Source organism: Diceros bicornis, chromosome 23 (genome assembly GCF_020826845.1).
Source record: "Diceros bicornis minor isolate mBicDic1 chromosome 23, mDicBic1.mat.cur, whole genome shotgun sequence".
NCBI lineage: Eukaryota > Metazoa > Chordata > Mammalia > Perissodactyla > Rhinocerotidae > Diceros > Diceros bicornis.
The window spans coordinates 11,547,408-11,571,031 of NC_080762.1; the positions used below are offsets into that span (position 1 = coordinate 11,547,408).

Below are 23,624 nucleotides of genomic sequence, written 5' to 3' on the forward strand. Positions count from 1 at the left end.
CACATACAGCAACTAGAAGGATGTGCAGCTATGACATACAACTATCTACTGGGGCTTTGGGGAGAAAAAGGGAAAAAAAAAAAGGAGGAGGATTGGCAATAGATGTTAGCTCAGAGCCAGTCTTCCTCAGCAAAAAGAGGAGGATTGGCATGGATGTTAGCTCAGGGCTGATCTTCCTCACAAAAAAAATTAAAACAAAAAAAAATACAAGTGAGATGCCAACTGAGATGGGCATCTAGTTTTAAAAGCATGTGCTAAAATATGACAAGAGGAATGGTCATAAGTGGAAGAAAGTGGGTCCCTTTCTGATCAAAGAACAGGAAAAGCCATCCTTGCTCTCTCACTCTCCAAAGGATTCTAATTATATTCTTTCTTAGCCAAAATTTTCTTAGCAATCATAGAAATCTGTTTAAGGACTGGGGATTGAATGATACTAACGAATTACTGTTAATTTTGTTAGGTATATAGCATTTAGTTATGTAAGAAGATGTCTATTTTCTCTTTTTTCTATTAACTTATTTAGAAAGAAATTGTATAATATTGTGTATAATGATAGTGTTGGGTCTATACCATATAAAAATTTAAAATACTTGGCAATAGAACAAAGGAATCCATGGGAATAAATGAAGACAACCAGAAGTGGTTAAAGGAAGATTAATATAACAACATCTATAAATGTATATTTGCTCTCCTTTCTTCTCTTAGCTTCTTTAGTAGATAAAAAATCATAGAAAGTAGTAATCATAATTTACTATTGGGTTTGTAATACATGTCAATGTAATACGTATAACAAAATTGTCATACAAATAATAAAAAGTGGAATGATGTAACAGAGTAATATAGCAGTAACATTTCTATACCTCACTGGAATTAAGTTAGTATATTAGTATAAATCAGACTCTATTAATTGTCTGATGCTTGCTCAATTATTTTCCGTAATACCTTGTGGTATAAATTACTCCACAGTCTGATTCAATTAGATTTGGGTCCCTTTTCAGAGGGAGTTTTTGGCCAGTCTGAGTTTATCCGGACTCCAGGAAGGTTCTTAGCTGTTGCTTTCCCTGGTTCTCTCTGGAACTATCGTTTAGCTTGTTGCCTTCCTGGAGCTACCAGCCTCCTCTTAATTGTTTACCACCAAAATTGTCATTGTTCTCTGGAGCACCCTTTGGCTTGAACTTCCCCCAACTCCTCTAAATAAAGTCAGTTCCTGTGGGGAGAGCTTCAGAGCTCTACTATCTTTTGGTCTGTCTCTTCCCATGGAGCTAGGAGCTCAGGGCTCTGCTCTGGAGCCGGGGGCTGGACAGTGGCCTACTTGTCTCAGATGAACAATCTTGTTTTACGAGCAGAGTGCTGGGCAGGGTAGCCGCTGGTCTTGGCTCGCCTCACCTGGCAGGGAACTGCTTCCCTGAGAGCTGGGGCAACGGCAGCAGAGACCCCTGTATTCTCAGCCTGCCATGCCTAAGGTCGAGTATCTGCCCCACGAGGAGGGGCTGGTGGAGGAAGAGAGCCTCTACCTCTAGGCCACACTTGCCTGAAGTTAGCCTCCGAAAGACAGATCTCAGGCAGGGAATAAGAAGTACTGGGACCTGCCCCTAGAGAGGGTATGTCATAGCCCTTGCCTGGGAGCTGGGGTGACGAGCCCCATCTTCTTGTCCTCACATGCCCAGAGTGGAGCTTCTGTCAGTCTGAACTGGAGTGGGGGGAGGGAGCAGGTTGTCCCTCACGTGCCACAGAATCTCACTGTTATTACGGAGATTTATTCGATTTTTCTTAAATAAATGTTTCTTCACTTGCTGTATGCCCTTCAGACAATTTCCAGAGACTTTCTGTGATTGTGGTTTTTATAATTTCCACCAGTTAGGGCTATTTCACTGGGGATTGACACTATAGTGCTCCTCATTGCTGCCATTATGCCTATATAATATTTTTATATTAGAATTTTATATAATTCATTTCCAGATAAATTTATAGGTTTGTTCTATCATGTTCTCAAACATAGCGAAGCCACATTCATGCCTTGGGGATAGATGGAGTGGGGGAAAGCAGAGTTAGTATCCAGGTGTCTTCAAACAACACAAGTGCCTGCAGGGTACCAGATTCAGTAAGACCACACCTCCTGACAAACAGTACCTTCAGGTGTGGGCCTCCTTAAACATCTGCCGACGGGAAGCTGGGGGAGGCTGTGCTTCGTCAATACCTGCTCTGTGCAGCCAACACATTCCCCACCAGGTTTGATATCCTTTGGTAAATTAGCAGGAGAACTAATCTATACTTATGGTGAGGGTTTGGGGGTGTGGTCTAAAAGCATCTAGCCATATCTCATCTAAAACATAGCCTCCACCTTCTCAAACACTACACTAAATCCCTAAGTCATTCTGTTTTAAATCTTTATTATTATTTTAATTTTTAACTTGACTCTACCCACTATTCAGCTTGGATCACTATTAAATAAAATGTTACCAATCAGGAGATAATAATAGTAACAATGATAATAGCTAAACTACTCCCCAGAACTCTTAATCTACAGTTATACTGCAAAAAAGTCATAGGAAAGATCTTGGGTGAGAAAGACAATGCTTGCAGTACCCTCATTTCTCTGCTAATTTTCCACAAGACAAATTATGACAGCAGAGATCTGTTTCCCCTAAAATGATCTCAATTATGTGGCTTTGCACCCCAATGTATAATAGTGTCCCACACTTAACAAGTACTCATTATACATTTGCTGAACGGATGAATAAATGAATGGCTGTTGAGTAAAACCTGCTGCAATGCCAGAAAGAGAAAAGAATGGCATTTACATCTTAAAAACATAAAGGAATTTCTTCTTGACATTACATAGACCAAACTGAAATGAATAAAGAGCAGACCTGAAGGATGCCTTCCTTTTGTGAAGGAGGAGCCTGGGTGGGTAGCATATGAGAGAAACCTGGCCAGATTGCACCTCACACTCCAAGCTGACTGAGGGAAGGAGTACTAGTGTAGGGTAGATGGGGGTAATATCTAGACTTCACCAGTGCCTCCAAGACAAAGTGCAACACAGCAAAACTGCATTGAGCAAGGGCACAGAGCCCCCCCCACCACTGTCTCATAACAACTGGGCCCTTCAGGTACCACACACCACGGCCCTGACCAGCTCTCCATCTCAGCAGCCAAGCAGGCGAGGCTTGTGGGCACTACTTCAGCTACCTGGCAAAAGTTCTGGTTTGGCAATGGAACTTCTGTCTGCAATTATCTCCAAATCCAAACTTGAGAATTTTCCCCAACTTCTCCAGCTTTAGGTTGTAGAATCATTATAGCTTCCTACTGTATACTGAGCACAGGAAAAAAATTCTTTAGAATGTGACTGTGTTTGGAGATATGCTCCATTTTCTTTTTTAGAGATGCCTTGTGAAGTACGTAGGGGCAAAATGACATAATAATTGGGATTTAGTTCAAAATACTTCAGCAAAGAAGAAACAACAAAGAAAAGAAAGACAGATGAAGCCTATGTGGCAAAATCCTGCTAACTACGGAGTCTGGGTGATGGGAGCTCATTGTACCAGTCTCTCTACTGTTGTGCAGGTTTGAAAATCTTCATTAGAAAATGTTTTCGAGTCTCGAGTCAAGATGGCGGCGTGGGCAGACTCTGAACTCACCTCCTCCCGTGGACACAGCCAATTTACAACTACTCGTGGAAAAATTACCCCTGAGACAGAACTGAAAACTGGATGAGAGGAACTCCTGCAACAACGGACAATCCTAACTGAGGTGGAAGAGGCAGAGACTCCCTTCTGGAGAGAAAAACGCCGCCTTCACAAGCCGCCAGCGTCACGGCCGCCGGGAGCAGCTCACAGGTGCGCGGCCTCCCTGGAGGCGCGGGGTCCTGAGCCGGGAGCGCCCCCACTGTGGGCATTTTGTGGACCCAGCACAATCGAGACCAGCGGCATAATATCTGACTGTGCCTGCTACTAAAACACTGGGGAGCACCCCCAGAAAAGCTGGTTCACAAAGAAACTAAAACCGGCTCTTAAAGGGCCCATGCACAAACTCACCCGTTTCAGAAAGCATCCTAAAATCACCAGAAAGAAAGGTGCACAGTGCTGTGGTGAAAAGAGACTCACCTAAGAGGCCCTGAGTGCATCTCGGTGAGGGGTGAGACCTCTCCAGGGACTGGGACATTGGCGGCGGCCATTGTTGTGGCCTGGTGTGGATGTGCTGACGCAGACGACATTGGAGTTCTCCCTGGGGCCTGCTAGCCCAGGGTGTGCCCCACCCGCTAGAGCACCGATTTAATCCAGCTCAGCCAGGGCAGACAGCCCACCCTAGAGACGGGCCCCACCCAACAATAAGCCCTCAGGCAACTTGTGGGCCTGCATAGATTGGTGACTGGATTCTCTGCAGCCTGGCAACTGAGCCGACTTGAGCGGGGCAGGCTGTGCACAAGGAGCGGGTGGAGAGTGTGGGGTGGTGGCGGAGTGTGTGGGGCTCCCACCGTGGAGAGACTGGGTCCGCTTGGGGAGGTTGGGGCATGCACACGGGGCAGGACTGTGTTGACTGGGTGTGTGGACCTGTGGGCGGCAGGGCTTGTCAGCTGCAGAAGACTTGTGCTTCTCAAAGACCTACATAGGGGGTTTGCCCCACCTTCCAAAGCCTGAAACGATTGGGTGCTCCTGTGCCTGAGGCCAGCCCCACCCAGCTGCAATCCTCAGAGAGCTGACAAGAGACCTAATAGGCTAGAGGCTTACAACAATTGTAAGGCCCTGAGCCTAACAACCTGCCACGCTGGGGGCCTACTCACTTAAAAGAAATACTGCAACACAAATGTGGTATTAGAACTTGCAGCCAACTGTACTGGGGCTCCCCACACCTGATAAAGAGACTGAAGGGCCCACAACAACTACAAGCAGCTGAGCATTACAACAGCTGGCCAGGAGCATAACTCGGCCTCCCTGGGTGCCTACAGGGAGAGCAAACAGGCCACAGCAGAAGGACACACGTAGCCCACATAGGGGTCACCCCTGGAACACTGAGAACTGAGGGAAGCACACTGGAAGCCTCCTAAGGCATCACTTACATAAGGTCACCTGTCCAAGAGCAGGAGACATAGCTGACCTACCTAATACATAGACACAAGCACAGGGAAAGAGGCAAAATGAGGAGGTAAAAGAATACATTCCAAGTAAGGGAACAGGACAAAACCCCAGAAAAGGAACTAAGTGAAACAGAAATGAGCAACCTACCCAACAGAGAGTTCAAACTAAGAGTGTTAAGGATGCTCATTGATCTGGGGAGAAGAATAGATGAACTCAGTGAGAATGTCAACAAAGAAATGGAAGATATAAAAAAGAACCAATCAGAAATGAAGAATACAATACTGGAAATGAAAAATTCATTAGAGGGACTCAAAAGCAGAGTAGAGGATACAGAAGAACGGATCTGTGAGCTGGACGAAAGACTAGAAGAAATTACCCAAGGTGAACAGGTAAAAGAAAAAAGAATTAAAAAGAGTGAGGAGAGTCTAAGGGACCTCTGGGACAACATCAAGTGCACTAACATCTGTGTTATAGGTGTCCCGGAAGGAGTAGAGCGAGACAAGGGGGCAGAGAATCTATTTCAAGAAATAATAGATGAAAACTTCCCTAACCTAAGGAAGGAAACAGACATCCAGGTACAGGAAGCACAGAGAGTCCCCAAACAAGATAAACCCAAAGAGGTCCACACCAAGACACACCATAATTAAAATGTCCAGAATTAAAGAGAGAATCCTAAAAGCCGCAAGAGAATGTCAAGTTACATACAGAGGAAACCCCATAAGGCTATCAGCTGACTTCTCAGCAGAAACCTTACAGGCTAGAAGAGAATGGCACGATATATTTAAAGTGCTAAAAGGAAAAAACTTACAGCCAAGAATACTCTACCCAGCAAAGTTATCATTCAAAATGGAAGGAGAGATCAAAATTTTCCCAGACAAGCAAAAATTAAAGGAGTTTGTCACCAAGAAACCAGTGCTACAAGAAATGTTAAAGGGACTGATCTAAGGGGAAAAGAGAAGACCACAAATAGGAAAAATTATCTATTTCCATGATGAGAACGTAATGGATACAAATGCACAAAAAAGAGGTTAGATATGATATCAAAAACATAAAAGGAGGGAGGAGGGGAGTTAAAGAGTACAGCTTTCAGACAGAGGTCAAACTAAAGTGACCATCAATTCTGTATAGAAGAAGAAAGGAACAGAGAAGGACTACAAAAACACTGAGAAAAAAAAAAAAAGTTAAAAAATGGCAGTAAGTACATACTTATCAATAGCTACTTTAAATGTCAATGGACTAAATGCTCCAATTAAAAGGCATAGGGTGGCTGACTGGATAAAAAAACAAGACCCATATATATGCTGCATACAAGAGACACACTTTAGACCTAAAGACACTCACAAACTGAAAGTGAAGGGATGGAAAAAGATACTCCACGCAAATGGCAATGAAAAGAAAGCTGGGGTAGCAGTACTCATATCAGACAAAATAGACTTTAAAACAAAAACTGTAAAAAGAGACAAAGAAGGGCATTACATAATGATCAAGGGAACAATCCAACAAGAGGATATAACACTTGTAAATATCTACGCACCCAATGTAGGTGCACCTAAATATATAAAGCAATTATTAACAGACATAAAAACAGAAATAGACAGTAACACAATAATAGTAGGGGACTTGAACACTCCACTTACACCAAGGAATAGATCATCCAAACAGAAGATCAATAAGGAAACATTGGCCTTAAACGACACACTAGAACATGAGGACCTAGTAGACATATACAGAGCATTCCATCCAAAAACCGAAGAATACACGTTCTTTTCAAATGCACATGGAACATTCTCCAGGATTGATCACATATTAGGCCACAAAACAAGTCTCCCTAAATTTAAGAAGATTGAAATCATACCAAGCATCTTTTCTGACCACAACGGTATGAAACTAGAAATCAACTATAGGAAGAAAATCAGAAAAGCCACAAATACGTGGAGATTAAACAAAATGCTACTGAACAACGACTGGGTCAACGAAGAAATCAAAGAAGAAATCAAAAAATACCTGGAGACAAATGAAAATGAAAATACGACATGCCAGAATTTATGGGATACAGCAAAAGTGGTTCTAAGAGGGAAGTTTATAGCAATACAGGCCTATCTCAACAAACAAGAAAAATCTCAAATAAACAATCTAACAATGCACCTAAAGGAACTGGAAAAAGAAGAACAAACAAAGCCCAAAATCAGTAGAAGAAGGGAAATAATAAAAATCAGAGCAGAAATAAATGAAATAGAGACCAAAAAAACAATAGAAAAAATTAATAAAACCAAGAGCTGGTTCTTTGAAAAGATCAACAAAATTGACAAACCTATAGCTAGACTCACCAAGAAAAAAAGAGAGAAGGCACAAATAAGTAAAATCAGAAACGAAAGAGGAGAGGTTACAACAGACACCTCAGAAATACAAAAGATTATAAGAGAATACTATGAAAAGCTATATGCCAACCAATTCGACAATCTGGAAGAAATGGATAAATTCTTAGAATCATACAACCTTCCAAAACTGGATCAAGAAGAAGTAGAGAATTTGAATAGACCAATCACCAGTAAGGAGATCGAAACAGTAATCACAAACCTCCCCAAAAATAAAAGTCCAGGACCAGACGGCTTCCCTGGTGAATTCTACCACACATTCTCAAAGAAGACTTAATACCTATCCTTCTCAAACTCTTCCAAAAAATTGAGGAGGGGGGGAAGCTCCCTAACTCATTCTACGAAGCTGACATTACCCTGATACCAAAACCAGACAAGGACAACACAAAAAAAAGAAAATTACAGGCCAATATCACTGATGAACATCGATGCAAAAATCCTCAACAAAATACTAGCAAATCGCATACAACAATACGTTAAAAAGATTATACACCATGATCAAGTGGGATTTATTCCAGGTATGCAGGGATGGTTTAACATTCGCAAATCAATCAACGTAATACACCACATTAATAAAATGAAGAATAAAAATCACATGATCATCTCAACAGATGCAGAGAAAGCATTTGACAAAATACAGCATCCATTTATGATAAAAACTCTGAATAAAATGGGTATAGAAGGAAAGTATCTCAACATAATAAAGACCATATATGACAAACCCACAGCTAATATCATCCGCAGTGGTGAAAAACTGAAAGCTATCCCTCTAAGAACAGGAACCAGACAAGGATGCCCACTGTCACCACTCCTATTCAACATAGTACTGGAAGTCATAGCCAGAGCAATCAGGCAAGAGAAAGAAATAAAAGGGATCCAAATTGGAAAGGAAGAAGTGAAACTGTCACTATTTGCAGATGACATGATTTTATATATAGAAAACCCTAAAGAATCCACCAGAAAACTTTTAGAAGTAATAAACGAATATGGTAAAGTTGCAGGATACAAAATCAACACACAAAAATCAGTTGCATTTCTGTACACTAACAACGAAGTAGCAGAAAGAGAAATTAAGAATACCATCCCATTTACAATTGCAACAAAAAGAGTAAAATACCTAGGAATAAACTTAACCAAAGAGGTGAAAGATCTGTACACCGAAAACCATAAAACATTTCTGAAAGAAATTGAGGAAGACACAAAGAAATGGAAAGATATTCCATGCTCTTGGACTGGAAGAATTAACATAGTTAAGATGTCCATACTTCCTAAAGCCATCTATAGATTCAATGCAATCCCTATCAAAGTTCCAACAACATTTTTCACAGAAATAGAGCAAAGAATCCTAAAATGTATATGGAACAACAAAAGACCCCGAATAGATAAAGGAATCCTGAGAAAAAAGAACAAAGCTGGAGGTATTACACTCCCTGATTTCAAAATATACTACAAAGCCATAGTAACCAAAACAACATGGTACTGGCACAAAAACAGACACACAGATCAATGGAATAGAGTCGAAAGCCCAGAAATAAACCCACACATCTATGGACAGCTAATCTTTGACAAAGGAGCCAAGAACATACAATGGGGAAAAGAAAGTCTCTTCAACAAATGGTGTTGGGAAAACTGGATAGCCACATGCAAAAAAATGAAAGTAGACCCTTACCTTACACCATACACAAAAATTAACTCCAAATGGATTAAAGACTTGAATGTAAGACCTGAAACTATGAAACTTCTAGAAGAAAACATAGGCAGTACGCTCTTTGACATCGGTCTTAGCAACATCTTTTCAAACACCATGTCTGACCGGGCAAGAGAAACAATAGAAAAAATAAACAAATGGGACTACATCAAACTAAAAAGCTTCTGCACAGCAAAGGAAACCATCAACAAAACGAAAAGACAACCTAACAATTGGGAGAAGATATTTGCAAACCATACATCTGATAAGGGCTTAATCTCCAAAATATATAAAGAACTCATGCATCTCAACAACAAAAAAACTAACAACCCAATTAAAAAATGGGCAAAAGACCTGAACAGACATTTCTCCAAAGAAGATATACAGATGGCCAACAGACACATGAAAAGATGTTCAAAATCACTAACTATCAGGGAAATGCAAATCAAAACTACAATGAGATATCACCTCACGCCCGTCAGAATGGCTATAATTAACAAGACAGGCAACAACATGTGTTGGAGAAGATGTGGAGAGAAGGGAACTCTCATACACTGCTGGTGGGAGTGCAAACTGGTGCAGCCACTATGGAAAACAGTATGGAGATTCTTCAAAAAATCAAGGATAGAACAACCATATGATCCAGCTATTCCACTGTTGGGTATTTATCCAAAGAACTTGAAAATTTGTAAAGGTACATGCACCCCTGTGTTCATTGCAGCGTTAGTCACAATAGCCAAGACTTGGAAGCAACCTAAGTGCCCATCAAGGGACGAATGGATAAAGAAGATGTGGTATATATACACAATGGAATACTCTCAGCCATAAGAAACGATGAAATCCAGCCATTTGTGACAACATGGATGGACATTGAGGGTATAATGCAAAGTGAAATAGGTCAGAGGGAGAAGGTCAAATACCATATGATTTCCTTCATTAAGTAGTAGATAATAATAACAATAAACAAACACATAGGGACAGAGATTGGATTGGTGGTTACCAGAGGGGGCGGGAGGAGGGTGAAAGGGTTAATTCGGTACATGTGTGTGGTGATGGGTTGTAATTAGTATTTTGGTGGTGAACATGATGTAGTCTATGCAGAAATAGAAATATAATGATGTACACCTGAAATTTTTACAATGTTATAAACCAATGTTACTACAATAAACAAAAAATTAAAACAAAAAAAAGGTGAAAAAAAAAAAAAAGAAAATGTTTTCTATGAGAGGAACAAGCCTCACCTGATTATCCATATCTTTGATGACCAATAGGACAGGACTGTCTAGCGATGCTGATTTCCGATAGAGAGTTTTCAAGCTGGTCCCATGCTCTAATGTGCTGTATGCGAGTCTCCATGGATACCCTTGTACCCTTGCTGGAAGGCGTCGGGCCAGCTGTAATTCCAAAGATGGAGATGTAAATATACAGTTCACCCACACATCGCTCATCAACCTGCAGCACAAAACAAGCACCTGTGGCTCAAACTCAAAATCACACTTACTTACATATTGCTCATCTTTACTCTGGCAAATATTTGCCACCATAAACCAATAAGAGAAGAGAAAAATCATTGCTTGATAGTGTTCACTTTGGCAGAGATGCTGCCAGAGCATGCTTCCCCACTCAGGGGCCTGATTGTGGGGTCACTATGCCACTATCCATTTGAAGATACCGCATCTAGCTTGATAAAGAGGTATAAATTAGACACACGCTCTCCCTTTTACACTTCAGCCTGGCTTTCGCCCAAGAGTTCGTGTTTCTCCCACTGTTCTTTCTAAACCCTCACAGGCTCAGAGCTGCTACTGACAACTACAGAGTTAAGAAGAAGAAAACACAGGCGTTTTGTGCTTGTAGTCAGATGTAGTCCATCCTCATTGCACCTGTATCTTTCACCTACATTAATATTTAGCTTCAACTTGACTGCCATAAATACAATAATGCATATCTCTTCAAAAAAACCAACAAAGGAGGCTATGAAGTGCTGAAGTCTTCAGAAAGTTTAACGTCAGTTCTAGTAACAGCATGAACCCCGTCTCTGTAATTGCTTGGTCAAATCTCTTGGCTTTCCTGGGCCTTCACAGACTCATTTGTAAATTGAGGAAGTTGAACTTAATGATTCTTTAAGGTCTCTGAAATTCAGATTTCTGAATCTGACTGATGGGGGAAGTGCAAGAGATTCCTTACTAAAGTTCAAATACAAACACATTATAGTATTTCATAATATAGAAGTAACAGATTTTCAGAAAATATAACGTACGCAAAGAAAATTACAGAAAAAGGAAAATTCTCCCTAGCGGTAGGTAGTTTTCATAAAGCAAGTAAAGTGTATTTGCTACATGACTTTTATTAACTCGATAAATTACAGCCATTGGACCTCTGCAATAATCACTAGGATAAATCTGGATCCTTTTTAAGTGTATTAAGGACTATGGTCGGACACTTTACAAATTGTTTCGAAGACAAGAAATGGCTCAAGTTTGGGAGATGATGCGGTGTCTGGCGAACTCCTCGCACTCCCAAGAAGGCAACAGGGAACGTTAACCTTTCGGAAGCGGAGAAAGGGACACTGGCCTTGGTTAGGCGCCGGTATTCTTCCTTTAAAACCTGGCTCGTCCTTCACCCCGAGCAAGAAGAGCAAATGCAGTCAAGGAGGGGAAATGCTTTTTCAGGCCTGGAAGACCCCCACCCTAAGTCCTCGCTACGCCCACCTGCTCGATGTGCATGTTCTCCAGGAGCGCGCTGTGGGGCTGCAGGACTGGCAGGGCCAGCTCATCGTCATCGTCATCGTCATAGTAGCTGCACGTGCTCCTCCTGCGCTTCGCCTCCTCAACGGTGATGATCTGACACGGAGAAGGCACATGAGCCAAGAAAAACGATGTACTTGCGTTTCCTCTGCCTGCCGAGAGCGACCCCAGGTACCCAATTGCCCAAACAGGTGGAGTTTTAGCAGCAGGACAGAAACTGAAATGGGACTTTGGGGAAACGGCTGATTTTTCAATTTCAGAAAAAATGCAGAATTTAACACTGTACAGCTGGGGCGCTTAATATGCACAAAGTCAAGTCTCAAGTCGTCTACTCTTACTATTGCTGCCGATTGCTCAGTCATTGAGTGAAAATAATGGATAACTCCACAAGCAACTTATACTCTTGAAATGCCCTAAATTATTCTCCTATTCTCCTGCATCTAAATTTGAATTGTTATGGGGCTAAGCAAAAGATCATTCTGTGAGTAAGTCTTCTATAAATAGGAAAATTGGGGAAGATAAGATAGTTTTTTTAATCAAGACTCCCAATGTTTTCTCTTAAGATTGTGTACATAGCAACCAACCTTCATAGAGATAACGAATGGTAACAGCTACCAGGAGCAACAATTAGGATAAGATTGTTTATGTATGGTTCAGAAACTATCGAAGTAGTCTTTCCTCTAAAACTGAGAAACAAGATGTTGTACACAACGTTTATTATTTCACTGTAACTAGGCTTAGGAACTACCAAAGTCAATTTCATCTTAAAATCTACTTTTTTGGCCCCTCCTAAAGTCTGGGTAAATCACGGAATTATTTTGAAATTGAAAGATATATATTTAGTGATTTATTCACCAAAATTCCCAGGTACCAGTATTAACGAATTCTGCATTATGGAGGAAAAAAAACATTTAAGTTATATCCAGTGAAAGTCATCAGATAATGCACTACTCAATTTCCAAAATGTATAGTGATAGATATAAAGTACCTGCCGTCGTCTGAGCCAGATTTACAGGTAAGGAAATCAGCTTATACATTTTACCATCTTCTCAAGGGGAATTTACTTAAAACACTCTCAAAGAATCACAAATCCAGCATTTTAAATGTATTAAATAAAGCATACGTTTTTGGTGAACTCTACATTTAACACAGGTATAAAATGAAGCTCTGGGATGGAAAAAATCAAATATGGATTTCTGACTCCAAAGAGAAGGGGCAAACCACACCATATTTATCTCCAAAACAAACAAAATACCTGCTCCGGTTGAAATGTCAGCACAATCCTATTTAAGAAAGCATTTCAAAACAGACCGAGTGGCAGATCTCTGAGGACTCACCGGCACCTTATCAGCCCTCAGGGACTCCAACATACCTTCACAAAAGGCTCGTGGTCTGGTCTGGCACAATAGAAAATCTGAATGTCCAAGGGCAATCTTCGGACCCTCATCATGCCCGGGTGAGGACTGTCTGCTTGCTCTCTAACGTGGAGCAGGTTTTTTCTCTATCTGCTTCCACACCACTGTGACTTGTAGCCACAGTGAGCTACAACTGCTTTTTGAAGTCTCTCGTTTCCTGCACGCTTAAGTTTCTGTTTCCCTTAGGAGAGGGTTCAACATTTCTACAGGAACACACCCAAATTAGGATTTAGAGCAAACACCCGCTTCCTGTCAGGCACAGCCAGAGAGGCTGTAAACTGACACTTGCACCTTTGAAAGGGTGATTTCCTAACAGGACAACAAAACCCCATTGTTTTCTTTTCTCCTTAGGCTTTCCTTCCAAATTGTCCTCCGCCTAAGCTAGCTTTTCTAGCCCTGCCTTTTCAGAGTTTTTTCCAGCACCTTCTTTAAAGCTAAACCTCCCCGTTTTAACCTTTACTACGTTCTCTGATATCAGTTTGAATCTCAAAGGAAGGATGAAAAGCAGCCTTTACCTGAGGTAGATTCCTTAGTTTAAGAGCAATAGCATTTCACTTCAATACCATGTCATGTTTGTCGGGTATGAGGAACTTCAATGAATGGGAGAACATCTGGTTTACAAGGCTGAGAAAAATGTTACTTTAAATTCAGATTTTTCAAAAGAGCTGTCAAAGTAATATTTATCTTTTACTTTTTAGAATATTAGTCTTCATGACTAGTAAGCATGATGAGTCCTCCTCTACTCCCCAGATCAGATGTCAGGGGGTTGGAAAGAAATATAGATCACCATTGGATCAATTGCAGTGATCTTTCTGTGACTTTTCCAGACCCCAAATGGTCTTTCGGTCTTGGGTACTGCTGAGGGGATCCGAGTGCTGTTGTACAGCTCATGCTGAGGGTCAGTTCTAATGAGGACTCTGGCAGATACTTAGTGGCCAGTCCCAGGTCAACCAGAACTTATTCTCAATGCAAGAGCCCGGACACAATCTGGGGCAGAAGCACTCGGATTTTGTGCCAGTCAGACAGCATTCTCTTCAGTACCTCCCCGTCATGACAGCTAACATTACTGAGTGCTTTCTATATGATGGTAAGCACCAGGGCTTTGCCAGTCTCGGGGACACAAAGCAATCCATGGTCTCCAGTGGGTGAGGAGACAGAGAGACATTTATAAATAAATGAGTGCCATTCCACATGATACAAATGCTAACAGGAGCAGCTCAAAGGAGGCTGGAGCCACCTAGCGAGTTCTGAGATGCTTATTCACAGAGGAGGTGGGGCTTCAGTTCCATAGCAGAGGGTAGGGTGTGGGGAGATGGAGGTGGAGGGTACAGCAGGAACACAGGGATGTTCTAGGTTCACTCTGGCTTGACAATAGAGAGCAAGAGAAGTAGAGATGAGGCTAGAGAGGGAGCAGGAGTGGAGAAGATGAAGAGTCTTGATGCCATCAAGGGGCTGAGAACTTATGCTGTAGGCCAGTGTTTCTAAAAGCTGGCTGTTCTTCAAAATCATCTAGCAGCTTTTAAAAATACAGATTCTGACATTCCACCCATCGGACCTACTGAATTAATACCTTTAATGGTGAGGTGCTAGGATTCAGTTAAAAAAAAAAAATCACCACCTGGTGGTTCTGATGATTGGCCAGGTGGGTAATGATGGCAATGGGGAGCCCCTGAGTGTTTTAAGCACGGGAGCATATGACCACCTTGTGTTATTTAAACAAGTTAAATAGATAGCACAGAACATATATAAGACCTTTAATCACAAGGAAGGAAACATCAGAAATCATTAAATAGTGCTGGAAAAATTGACTATTAAAAATATTACCTATCATATATCAATAAATCAACTGCAGAGTGATTAAAGTTTAAATTGGTATCATTGGGCCACCTATACATAAAAGCATTGTAAGAAAAAACCATAAGCAAAAACTATAGATAAAATAAAAGACGAATCACAAACTAGGAAAAAAATCTGTCAAAAATACAGGAGACAAAGAATTAATATCTTTAATCATAAAGAGCTCAAACTGTGTGATGAAACTATTAAGATTCTTTTAGGAAAACGGGAAAAGGAAATGAGTGGGCATCACAAGGAAGAAAACACACAAATTTTGTATATATTATATAGCAAAAATTTCTAGAAAGGAGTAATAGTAATAATATTTTCTGCTGGTAGAAGCACAGTGAGAAGGGAATTCTTCACATTGCTAGCAAGTTAAGTTGGCATCATATCAAAAAAAAGAGCCTTAAAAAATTGTACCCTTATACCACATAATTTCACTTCCAGGAAACTAAGAGTTGCAGATCATCTCATCCTTGTGAAAAACTTGAACCAACACAACAATTCCTAACAGTATGAAATCATTAAATACATCATAATTTAGATTAAAAATATTATGCAACCACTAAAAATAAGGCTTAAAAGTCTTTTTTTGTTGTTAATGCCATTGAGTTGACTCTGACTCCTAGCGACCCTGCGCACAGCAGGGAAGACTCTGCCCATCTTTTTGTGCTGTCCTCTCCTCTTCCGGTGCCATATCAGACAATGCCCCACTGCTATTCGTAGGGTTTTCAAGGCCATTTTTTCAGAAATGAGTGCTTCTTCCTAGCCTATCTTAGTCTGGAAGCTCCACGGAAACCTGTCCACCATGGGGGACCCTCCTGGTATTTGAAATACCGGTGGCATAGCTTTCAGCATCACAGCAACACGCAGCTGCCACAGTATGACAACCCACAGACGGGTGGGTGGTGTGGTTCCCTGACTGGGAAACGAGAGTGCTAAATCTTAACCACTAGACCACCAGGGCTGGCCTCATGTTGGTTAGTTAAGCACTTTTTAATACATTCTGAAATCACCAACCCAGGCCGCAGCGGTGAGAGCGCCAAATCTTAACCACTAGACCACCTAAAAATCTTTAACATGATACAATTATCACAATGTGTCAGGTGAGAAAAGCCAGATACAAAACTCTACATAGAGCATGACCCCATTTTGCAAAAATAAAAAGACTCACCCCCTCTTCCCCTGCACCACCTAGAAAACATCCTAAAACAAAATAGGAAAAAAAGAGTCGAAGGAAATGTACAAAAGTGTTAAGTATGATTAGATATTATTTTTAAATTTTCTGCATGGTACTTTTCTGTAGTTCCCAAATTTCCTATGATAAGCAGGGATTACTTTTAAAAAATTAGGAATTAAAGATTATTTAAAGAGCTTGCATATAGGAGGATGGACTGGTGGTTGAGGTGGGACTGGAGGTGCCCTTGGGAGTCCAAGTGAAGGGTGCAGAGGGCAGCAGTGGTAGAGGGGAGCGGAGCTCCCTGTACCAGGCAAGATCAGAATCAACAAGATTCTGACTAGAGATGACCAACTAGATATGATGATGAAGAAGAAGAATCTGGGATGATACCTAGGCTTCTGGCTTGAGGCACTACTAATTAAGATGGGAATTCATGGGGAGAAGGAAGTTGGGGTAAAAGATGATGAGTTGTTTTGGACATGCTGAGGATCAGACACCTGTTAGCCTCCAAGGGAGTGCAAGACTCCTCTTCCCCACCCACAGAGGAGGAGAAACACTGTTATGGTGGCTTGGCTTTAAAGGTAACGCTACTAAGCAGGGCTTGCTCCTGCATGGGAGGGAACTTGGCCAGCATTCTTCTCCTCATTGCACTTTTGGACTGTCTTCTATGTGGCAAGAAAATAGGGACTAGATGGCCTGAATAGTCCAGTTACTTCTCCAGTTATCTTATCTTTCCACGTGTCCTGAGTGTCAGCAAGAGTACTAAGAGCTTGGAAGAGGCCAACTCTTTTCTTCCTCTTCCACTGCAGGTCTAGAGACTACATTCTAGAGGGATCTGCCCTCTCTTTCATTCCTCTCAATGGCTCAGTCTGAGAAGGCCTGGGGCAGACTGCCCAAGCACGGCTCTGCTCTTGATTCTGAAGCAGACCTTTCTCTCTCTGCATATCTCGAGCTCCTTTTTCTCTGGTCTGGTAGGTGTGGCTTCTCTCACTGGAGTTGTCAAGACCTAAGATTCAAGGTTGGGATTAGTGGAAAGAGGCAGAAGAGGCCTTAAGAGAACTGCTTCGGCTCAAGATATTCAGGCCTAGTCAGGAAAGGATTAAGTCCCCAGTGCAACCTAAACCTTCTCTCTGGAACTCCACAGTGGGGCAAGAGGCCACACCTTCAGCAAGAAAATGCACCTTTCTTGACTTTGCTTCCTCTGTGCACATATCTCATGGGGGCCTCTCAGGCAGGGATGATTAGGTGAGGACAGGACTTGATATTCCTCGGTGCCTTGGCCAGAATACCAATGTCACACGATCTCTGCCTCGTGGAGACTTCTAGCAGTGCCTGTGGGGCATCTGTGATCTCTAGAGTAGCAGCCTGGGAGAAAGAGGGTGTGATGCAGGCAGATGTGGGAATCAGCAGCATAAACCACGAGAGGTGATGTGCTCATCCAAGGAAGAGTAACTGATGAGGAGAGAAGAGAGCCAAGGACAAACTCCTAGCGACAAGCAAAGTAGACTCAGAAAGACTGGCCAGAGACAGGAGGACAAACAGAAAAGCCAGAGCTGATACAAAAAGCCAAGGGAGGGAGGGCCTAATAGACAAGCTTACATCTTCAAACAATGGTCTCAAAGAAGGAGCTTACGAACTATGGGGAGAAAAACACATAAACAAGTAAACTGCTGGGAAATATACTACAGAGCTATGAACAATGGGCTGTGGGGGGACAGGAGGAGAAACTTTTCTGGAAAGCATCACAGAAGTGACCAATGAGCTGGACCTTGAAGGATGACAGGAGTTACTATAGAAAGCTGCGTGTGCTTAAGTTGTACACATTTGGGCTGAGAGGGAGTGAATGAGAAAGGGGAGAGTGAGTGGTGCAAACACACATATGAAAGGATCTGGCATTCCAGAAGGGATTATACCTAAGGGGCAGGCCTCATCACCCATGGTCATCCCAACCTGGCAAGGTCCCAGCCTTGGAAGAATCTGACTGCCTCCTTGATGAATCTAAAACCAGACTGGGGGTGCTGCTGGAGAAAATCACCCCTCCCTGCAGCCTGGCACCACTATTAACGTATGGTGGCAGACCTCGACAGGGCCTTCAGTACCAGGCAGTCATCCTATGACACTTCTTTACTCAGTATTGTTCCTAGGCTCCAGACTTGCTGTTTCATGCCTTCTCCATTTTCCTCTAACTCCTCCTTCACGTCTAGGAGATGGCCCCTCCTTCCACCTCAAAGAAACCACTAAGATGAGAAATGCCATGATTTGCCACCACCAAATCTCCATTTTATTTGCACACATCCTATTCTTTTCTACTGTCCGATCACCTGTCTAAGGCCAATCCAATCCCTAATCCCACATTCCCTACAGATCCTCAGGGATCCACTCTCCTGATCATTCGTCCCTCATCCCTTGATCTTCTGCACCTTCTACTCTACTGTTCCCGCTGACCTCATCTAAAGGTTAGTCTCTCTCACAAGAGGGAAAACCCTTCCCCAATCTCACCTCTTCTTCCAGCTTCCATATTATCTCATTGTCATTCCCCAAAACCAAATGTGAGTTGTTTGTCCACATTTACTACTTCCACTTACTCACCTCCTACCCATTCTTTGAACTACTGGAATCTAAATTTTGAACCTACCACTTTGATGAAACTGCTTTTGTCAAAGTCACTATCTTCCCCCCGGTTCTAAATCCAAAAGACATATCTCAGTTCTTGTCTTTTGACTCCTCTGCAGCATTAGTCATTTTTGAACAATTACTCCCCTCTTAAAACATTCTCTTCCCTTGGCTTCGAAGACATGACTTTCTTTATTTCCCTTCCTCTTCCCTGGCTGTTCCTTGTCAGTCACGTGTGTGGGCTCTACTGTCTTTGGCCCTTTAATGCTGGTGTCCTTAAGGTTCTGTTCTGAGCCCTGTTCCCTTCCCATTGTACACACTCTCCTGGGATGACCTCATCTACACTCATAATTTCAACTTTGCTAATGATTTCCAAAAGTGTATCTTCAGATCTTTTCCCTCAGTTGTTTATTCTCAGTTGTTTCTTGGACATTCCACAGGTCCCTCAAATTCAGATTAAAACCAGAACACAGAGAGCCAGACTTGATGGCCTAGCAGTTAAAGTTAGGTGTGCTCCACTTCAGCGGCCCAGGTTCAGTTCCGGGGCGCGGAGCCACACCACTCGTCTGTCAGTAGCCATGCTGTGGCGGTAGCTCACACAGAAGAACTTACAACTATACACAACTATGTACCGGGGCTTTGGGGGGTGGGGGGAGGAGGAGGAAAAAAAAAAGGGAGGAAGATTGGCAACAGATGTTAGCTTAGGGCAAATCTTCCCTGCCAAAAAAAAAAAAAAAAAAGAACAAAGAGCATTTCCTACTAAATCTAATCCTCTTGCTATGCTCCTTATCTCAGTGAAGAACAAGTACCACTGTCTCTCCAGTTTCCACTGTAAAAACCAAGAGATCAATCTTGACATCATCCTTACTTACCACATGTAATTAAATACTCACAAAGTCCTGTGTATTCCACCTTCTAACTATCTCTCAATCCCCTCTATCCTCGCTGCTACTCTTGCAGCAACCATTATCTCTCAACACGGATTACTGGAAGAGCCTCCTAATGGGTCTTCAAGTCTCAAGTGTTGCCCAACTCCAATCTATTGAACATCCGTCAGCAGAGAGAGCTCTCTGAAATGTGTATCTGTGTGTACTTCGTGCTCAAAACAGCTCAGTGCTTCCGACTGCCCTTAGGAAGAGAACCAAACTCCTACGCGTGGTTCACAGCTCCTTCACTATCTGCCCTTGCTTACTTCTTCAGCTTTGTTTCTTTTTTTTTTGAGGAAGATCAGCCCTGAGCTAACGTCCATGCCAATCCTCCTCTTTGTTTTGCTGAGGAAGACCGGCTCTGAGCTAACATCGGTGCCTACCTTCCTCCACTTTATGTGGGACGCCGCCACAGCATGGCCGGAGAAGCGGTGCATTGGTGCGCGCCCGGGGTCCGAACCCAGGCCGCCAGCAGCGGAGCGCGCGCACTTAACCACTAGCCACGAGGCGGCCCCTCCAGCTTTGTTTCTTGCTCCTCCCTCAGCTTTGCATGCTACGCTCCAGCCACACTGAACTTTTGTTAGTTCATCAAATGCCCCACTCTCTCTCTTTCTCCCCGGGGTCATTCTCTGCACAGACTTTTCCCTCTGGCCAGAACATGTTCCAAGTTCCTCTCCCACTCCGACTGCCTATATTCCCACTTCTTCCCATCTCAGCTCAGCTCAACCTTCTGGGCAGCTTTCCCTGACCCCCTGGCTCCACGCTCCAAGCATGTGGCACTTCACCTAGAATGGCAGTTATCTCACTGTATTGTAATGAGTTATCTATATTCCTTGATGCTAAATTCTACTTATCTCGTCCATTGTGCCCCTAATAGGAAGGGCTGGGTAAGTGCTCAAAAAAATTATGAAGGGCTTTTCAGGCCAAATTAAGGAGGTTGAATTTCACCCCATATGTGAAGGGGACCCAGCAGCAGTTTTACAAAAGGGGAGTGAAAAGTCCCAGTGGTGGTAGCGGCAGTAGTGTTGACGGTGATGGGGCCTTTCTGACACACATGACTAGCTTCAAACAGAGGAAAAAGGCTACCTTCCCGTATAACCTCAAAGGGGCACAGGAAATCTAACTTCTTGCCAGCCAAGAAGTCCTTGGGATCTGGAAACAAGAATGCTTTTATTGCATCCTGTACTTTAAGGACCATGGCAGTGTAGCCCCTCTTGAGCGCTTACCTCCCAGCTCTTGGTGGTTGGCTCGCTGAAGAAGTTGTCAATCATATTCAGTTCTTCCTTTTCCACCACCACAAAGCCTTGCTCTTTGGCATCTTTCCCATAGACGTCAGGAGACCATTGAACAAAGAACGTGTATAAGTGATCCACCCTGAAAAACACGTTCGTCACAGGAGTTAACACAAAATCCGGTTTCCTGGCAGGCACTAGCGGGACTTGGGCACATACCACCAGCTTGGCAAATCTATTTTACTAATTGGGAAATTTCCCACTGTGAATATGATCTCTACTAGTGCATTCCAAACTCGGAAAATAAGTCAACAAATGAAGGCAGAAGCCCAGAGACACCGAGAAACTGTCTTTTAATCTGAGCTCAAGATCAAGAGACGGGAAAGAGACCTCGCGGAGCTAGCTAGCCCCCTTTTGCCAAGGCAGGACACAGTGAAAAGACAGCCGTCTATGAACCAAGAAGTGGGCCCTCACCAGACATCGAATCTGCCAGTACGTTGATCTTGGACTTCCCAGCCTCTAGAGCTGTGAAGAATAAATTTCTATTATTTTTAAGCCACCCAGCTTATGGTATCCTTTTACAGCGGCTGGCCTGAACAGGCTAAGACAAATATTAATAGAACTAAATGAAACAAACAAAAAAGTCACTCACAATTCTGATATCCCAATGGATCAAACTGTTCTTAGGCTTCCATATTGCTATCCATTCTTGTCCACACATACACAGTTTTCTTTTCATTGTAATTGGGGCCAAGACATAGTTGTTTGTTATACACGACATTAAATAATGCACCTTTGTCATGTTGCTAGTCTTTGTACTGATTTGTAAAGGCTACGTTTCACGAGAGTAATGGACCATAATTAGCCTGTGCTCCCATGTCCTCAGGATATCTAGCTTGTTTCCATTTCTTTGATTGTACTTACAATGAACATCCTCATGGTCTATGCCTTTCACCATCTTTTGAATTATTTCCTCAAGATTAGTTGCCAGAAAAGGGATTACTGTGCCAAAGGGCATGATTTTATGTGTGATTCATCCTGCCAATCTGCTTTTGAAAGCTCGCTAGTTTACTCTAACACCAGCGCTGCAGTTTGTGTCTACGTTTCATAACAATCTGCTTATCCTTTTAAAAAAATGAGTTTAATATATATTTAAGTTTGACCTGAATCACTTCATGTTTCTTTGAGTATTAGTTGGCTTGAACGTTTTTCACAGGTTTTCTTCCTGGCTACAGCTTTCCTTTCATGAAGTGGCTCTTTGTGATTGTGGAGTCAATGCTTCTTTTTTCAGTTTATGGGAAACTTTACATCACGTAAACGTGAACCACAAGCAAACGCGTGTCTAAGCTTTTGTTCCCCTTTTTATATTAATCATGTCTTTTCTTCCATAATACAGAATTACCAATTTTCACATACTTTAAAGGTACATTTTGACATTTCTCCTACTCCTTCAAACATGGAAAATTGTCACCCAAGACAAGGTGTGTATCAGTAGGTATGATATGCTACCGTTTCTACTTTTTTACAAAATAGATATAGATATGTTATAATTGTACATGGATATGATAGTTAATTTTATATGTCAACTTGGTTAGGTCTTGGCCAGTTTTTGGTCAAACACCAGTCTAGATGTTGCTGTGAAGGTATTTTTTCACATGTGATAACATTTAAATTGGCAGACTTTCAGTAAAGCAGGTTACCCTCCATAATGTGGGTGGGCCTCATCCAATCAGTTGAAGGCCTTAAGAGCAAAGGACTGAGGTCCCCTGAGCAAGAAGGAATTCTGTCTTTAGATGGCCTTCAGACTTGAGACTGCAACCTCAACTCTTCCCTGGGTCTCCAGCCTGTCAGCCTGTCCTGCAGATTTTAGACTTGCCAGCCCCCAAAACCATGTGAGCCAATTCCTTAAAACAAATCTTTCTCTCTCTCTCTCTCTCTCTCTCTCTCTCTCTCTCTCTCTCTCTCTCTCTCTCTCTCTCTATATATATATATATATATATATCCTATTGGTTCTGTCTCTTTGGAGATCCTTCACTAATACAATGGACTACTCTGAAAGGCTATATAAGAAACTGATCAAAATGGTTACCTCTGGGGAATGGAATGGGGTGAGAGAAGGACATATTTTACATCATATACATCTTGAAGTTATTTCAATTTCAAGTTAGTCCATTTTTATGATTCAAGCATCAAAATTATATTTTAAAGAGCAAGTAATGAGAAGTTTCCTTCTCACTCACATCCCTGTCCACCACATTCTGTGCCCACCATTTCCCTTCTAGGTGACCACTTGATAAGTTTCTTGTGTGTTTTTGTGGTGTTATTTATGCAGATATAAATAAATATGAATATATATTCTTTTTGTCTTGCATTTCTACAAAAGATAGTACTGTTCTCTACCTTGCTTTTTTCACTTAACAGTCTATCCTGGATCTCTTCCTCATCAGTATATAGATGGCTTCCTCATTCTTTCTTTTACAGCCGCATGGTACTTCACAGTGTGGATTTACCATAGTTTATGTAACCATCCCCTATAGC

General features: G+C 42.2%; 1 protein-coding gene across 5 annotated transcripts in view; it reads right to left on the reverse strand.

Annotated features, from left to right (window-relative positions):
- The window catches only part of NCOA7 (nuclear receptor coactivator 7), a 149,857-nt gene that overhangs the window by 4,535 nt on the left and 121,698 nt on the right, over window positions 1-23,624 (reverse strand). For 4 of the 5 annotated variants that reach the window (XM_058566351.1, XM_058566352.1, XM_058566350.1 and 1 more), the window contains 3 exons: window positions 21,081-21,228; window positions 11,846-11,977; window positions 10,379-10,531 (listed from right to left, as the gene is read on the reverse strand). In XM_058566351.1, coding sequence (XP_058422334.1) covers window positions 10,379-10,531; window positions 11,846-11,977; window positions 21,081-21,228 — 433 coding nt within the window. Of the gene's footprint in view, window positions 1-10,378; window positions 10,532-11,845; window positions 11,978-13,253; window positions 13,985-21,080; window positions 21,229-23,624 lie in introns of those variants that run through there. The other variant, XM_058566354.1, reaches the window with a different exon arrangement.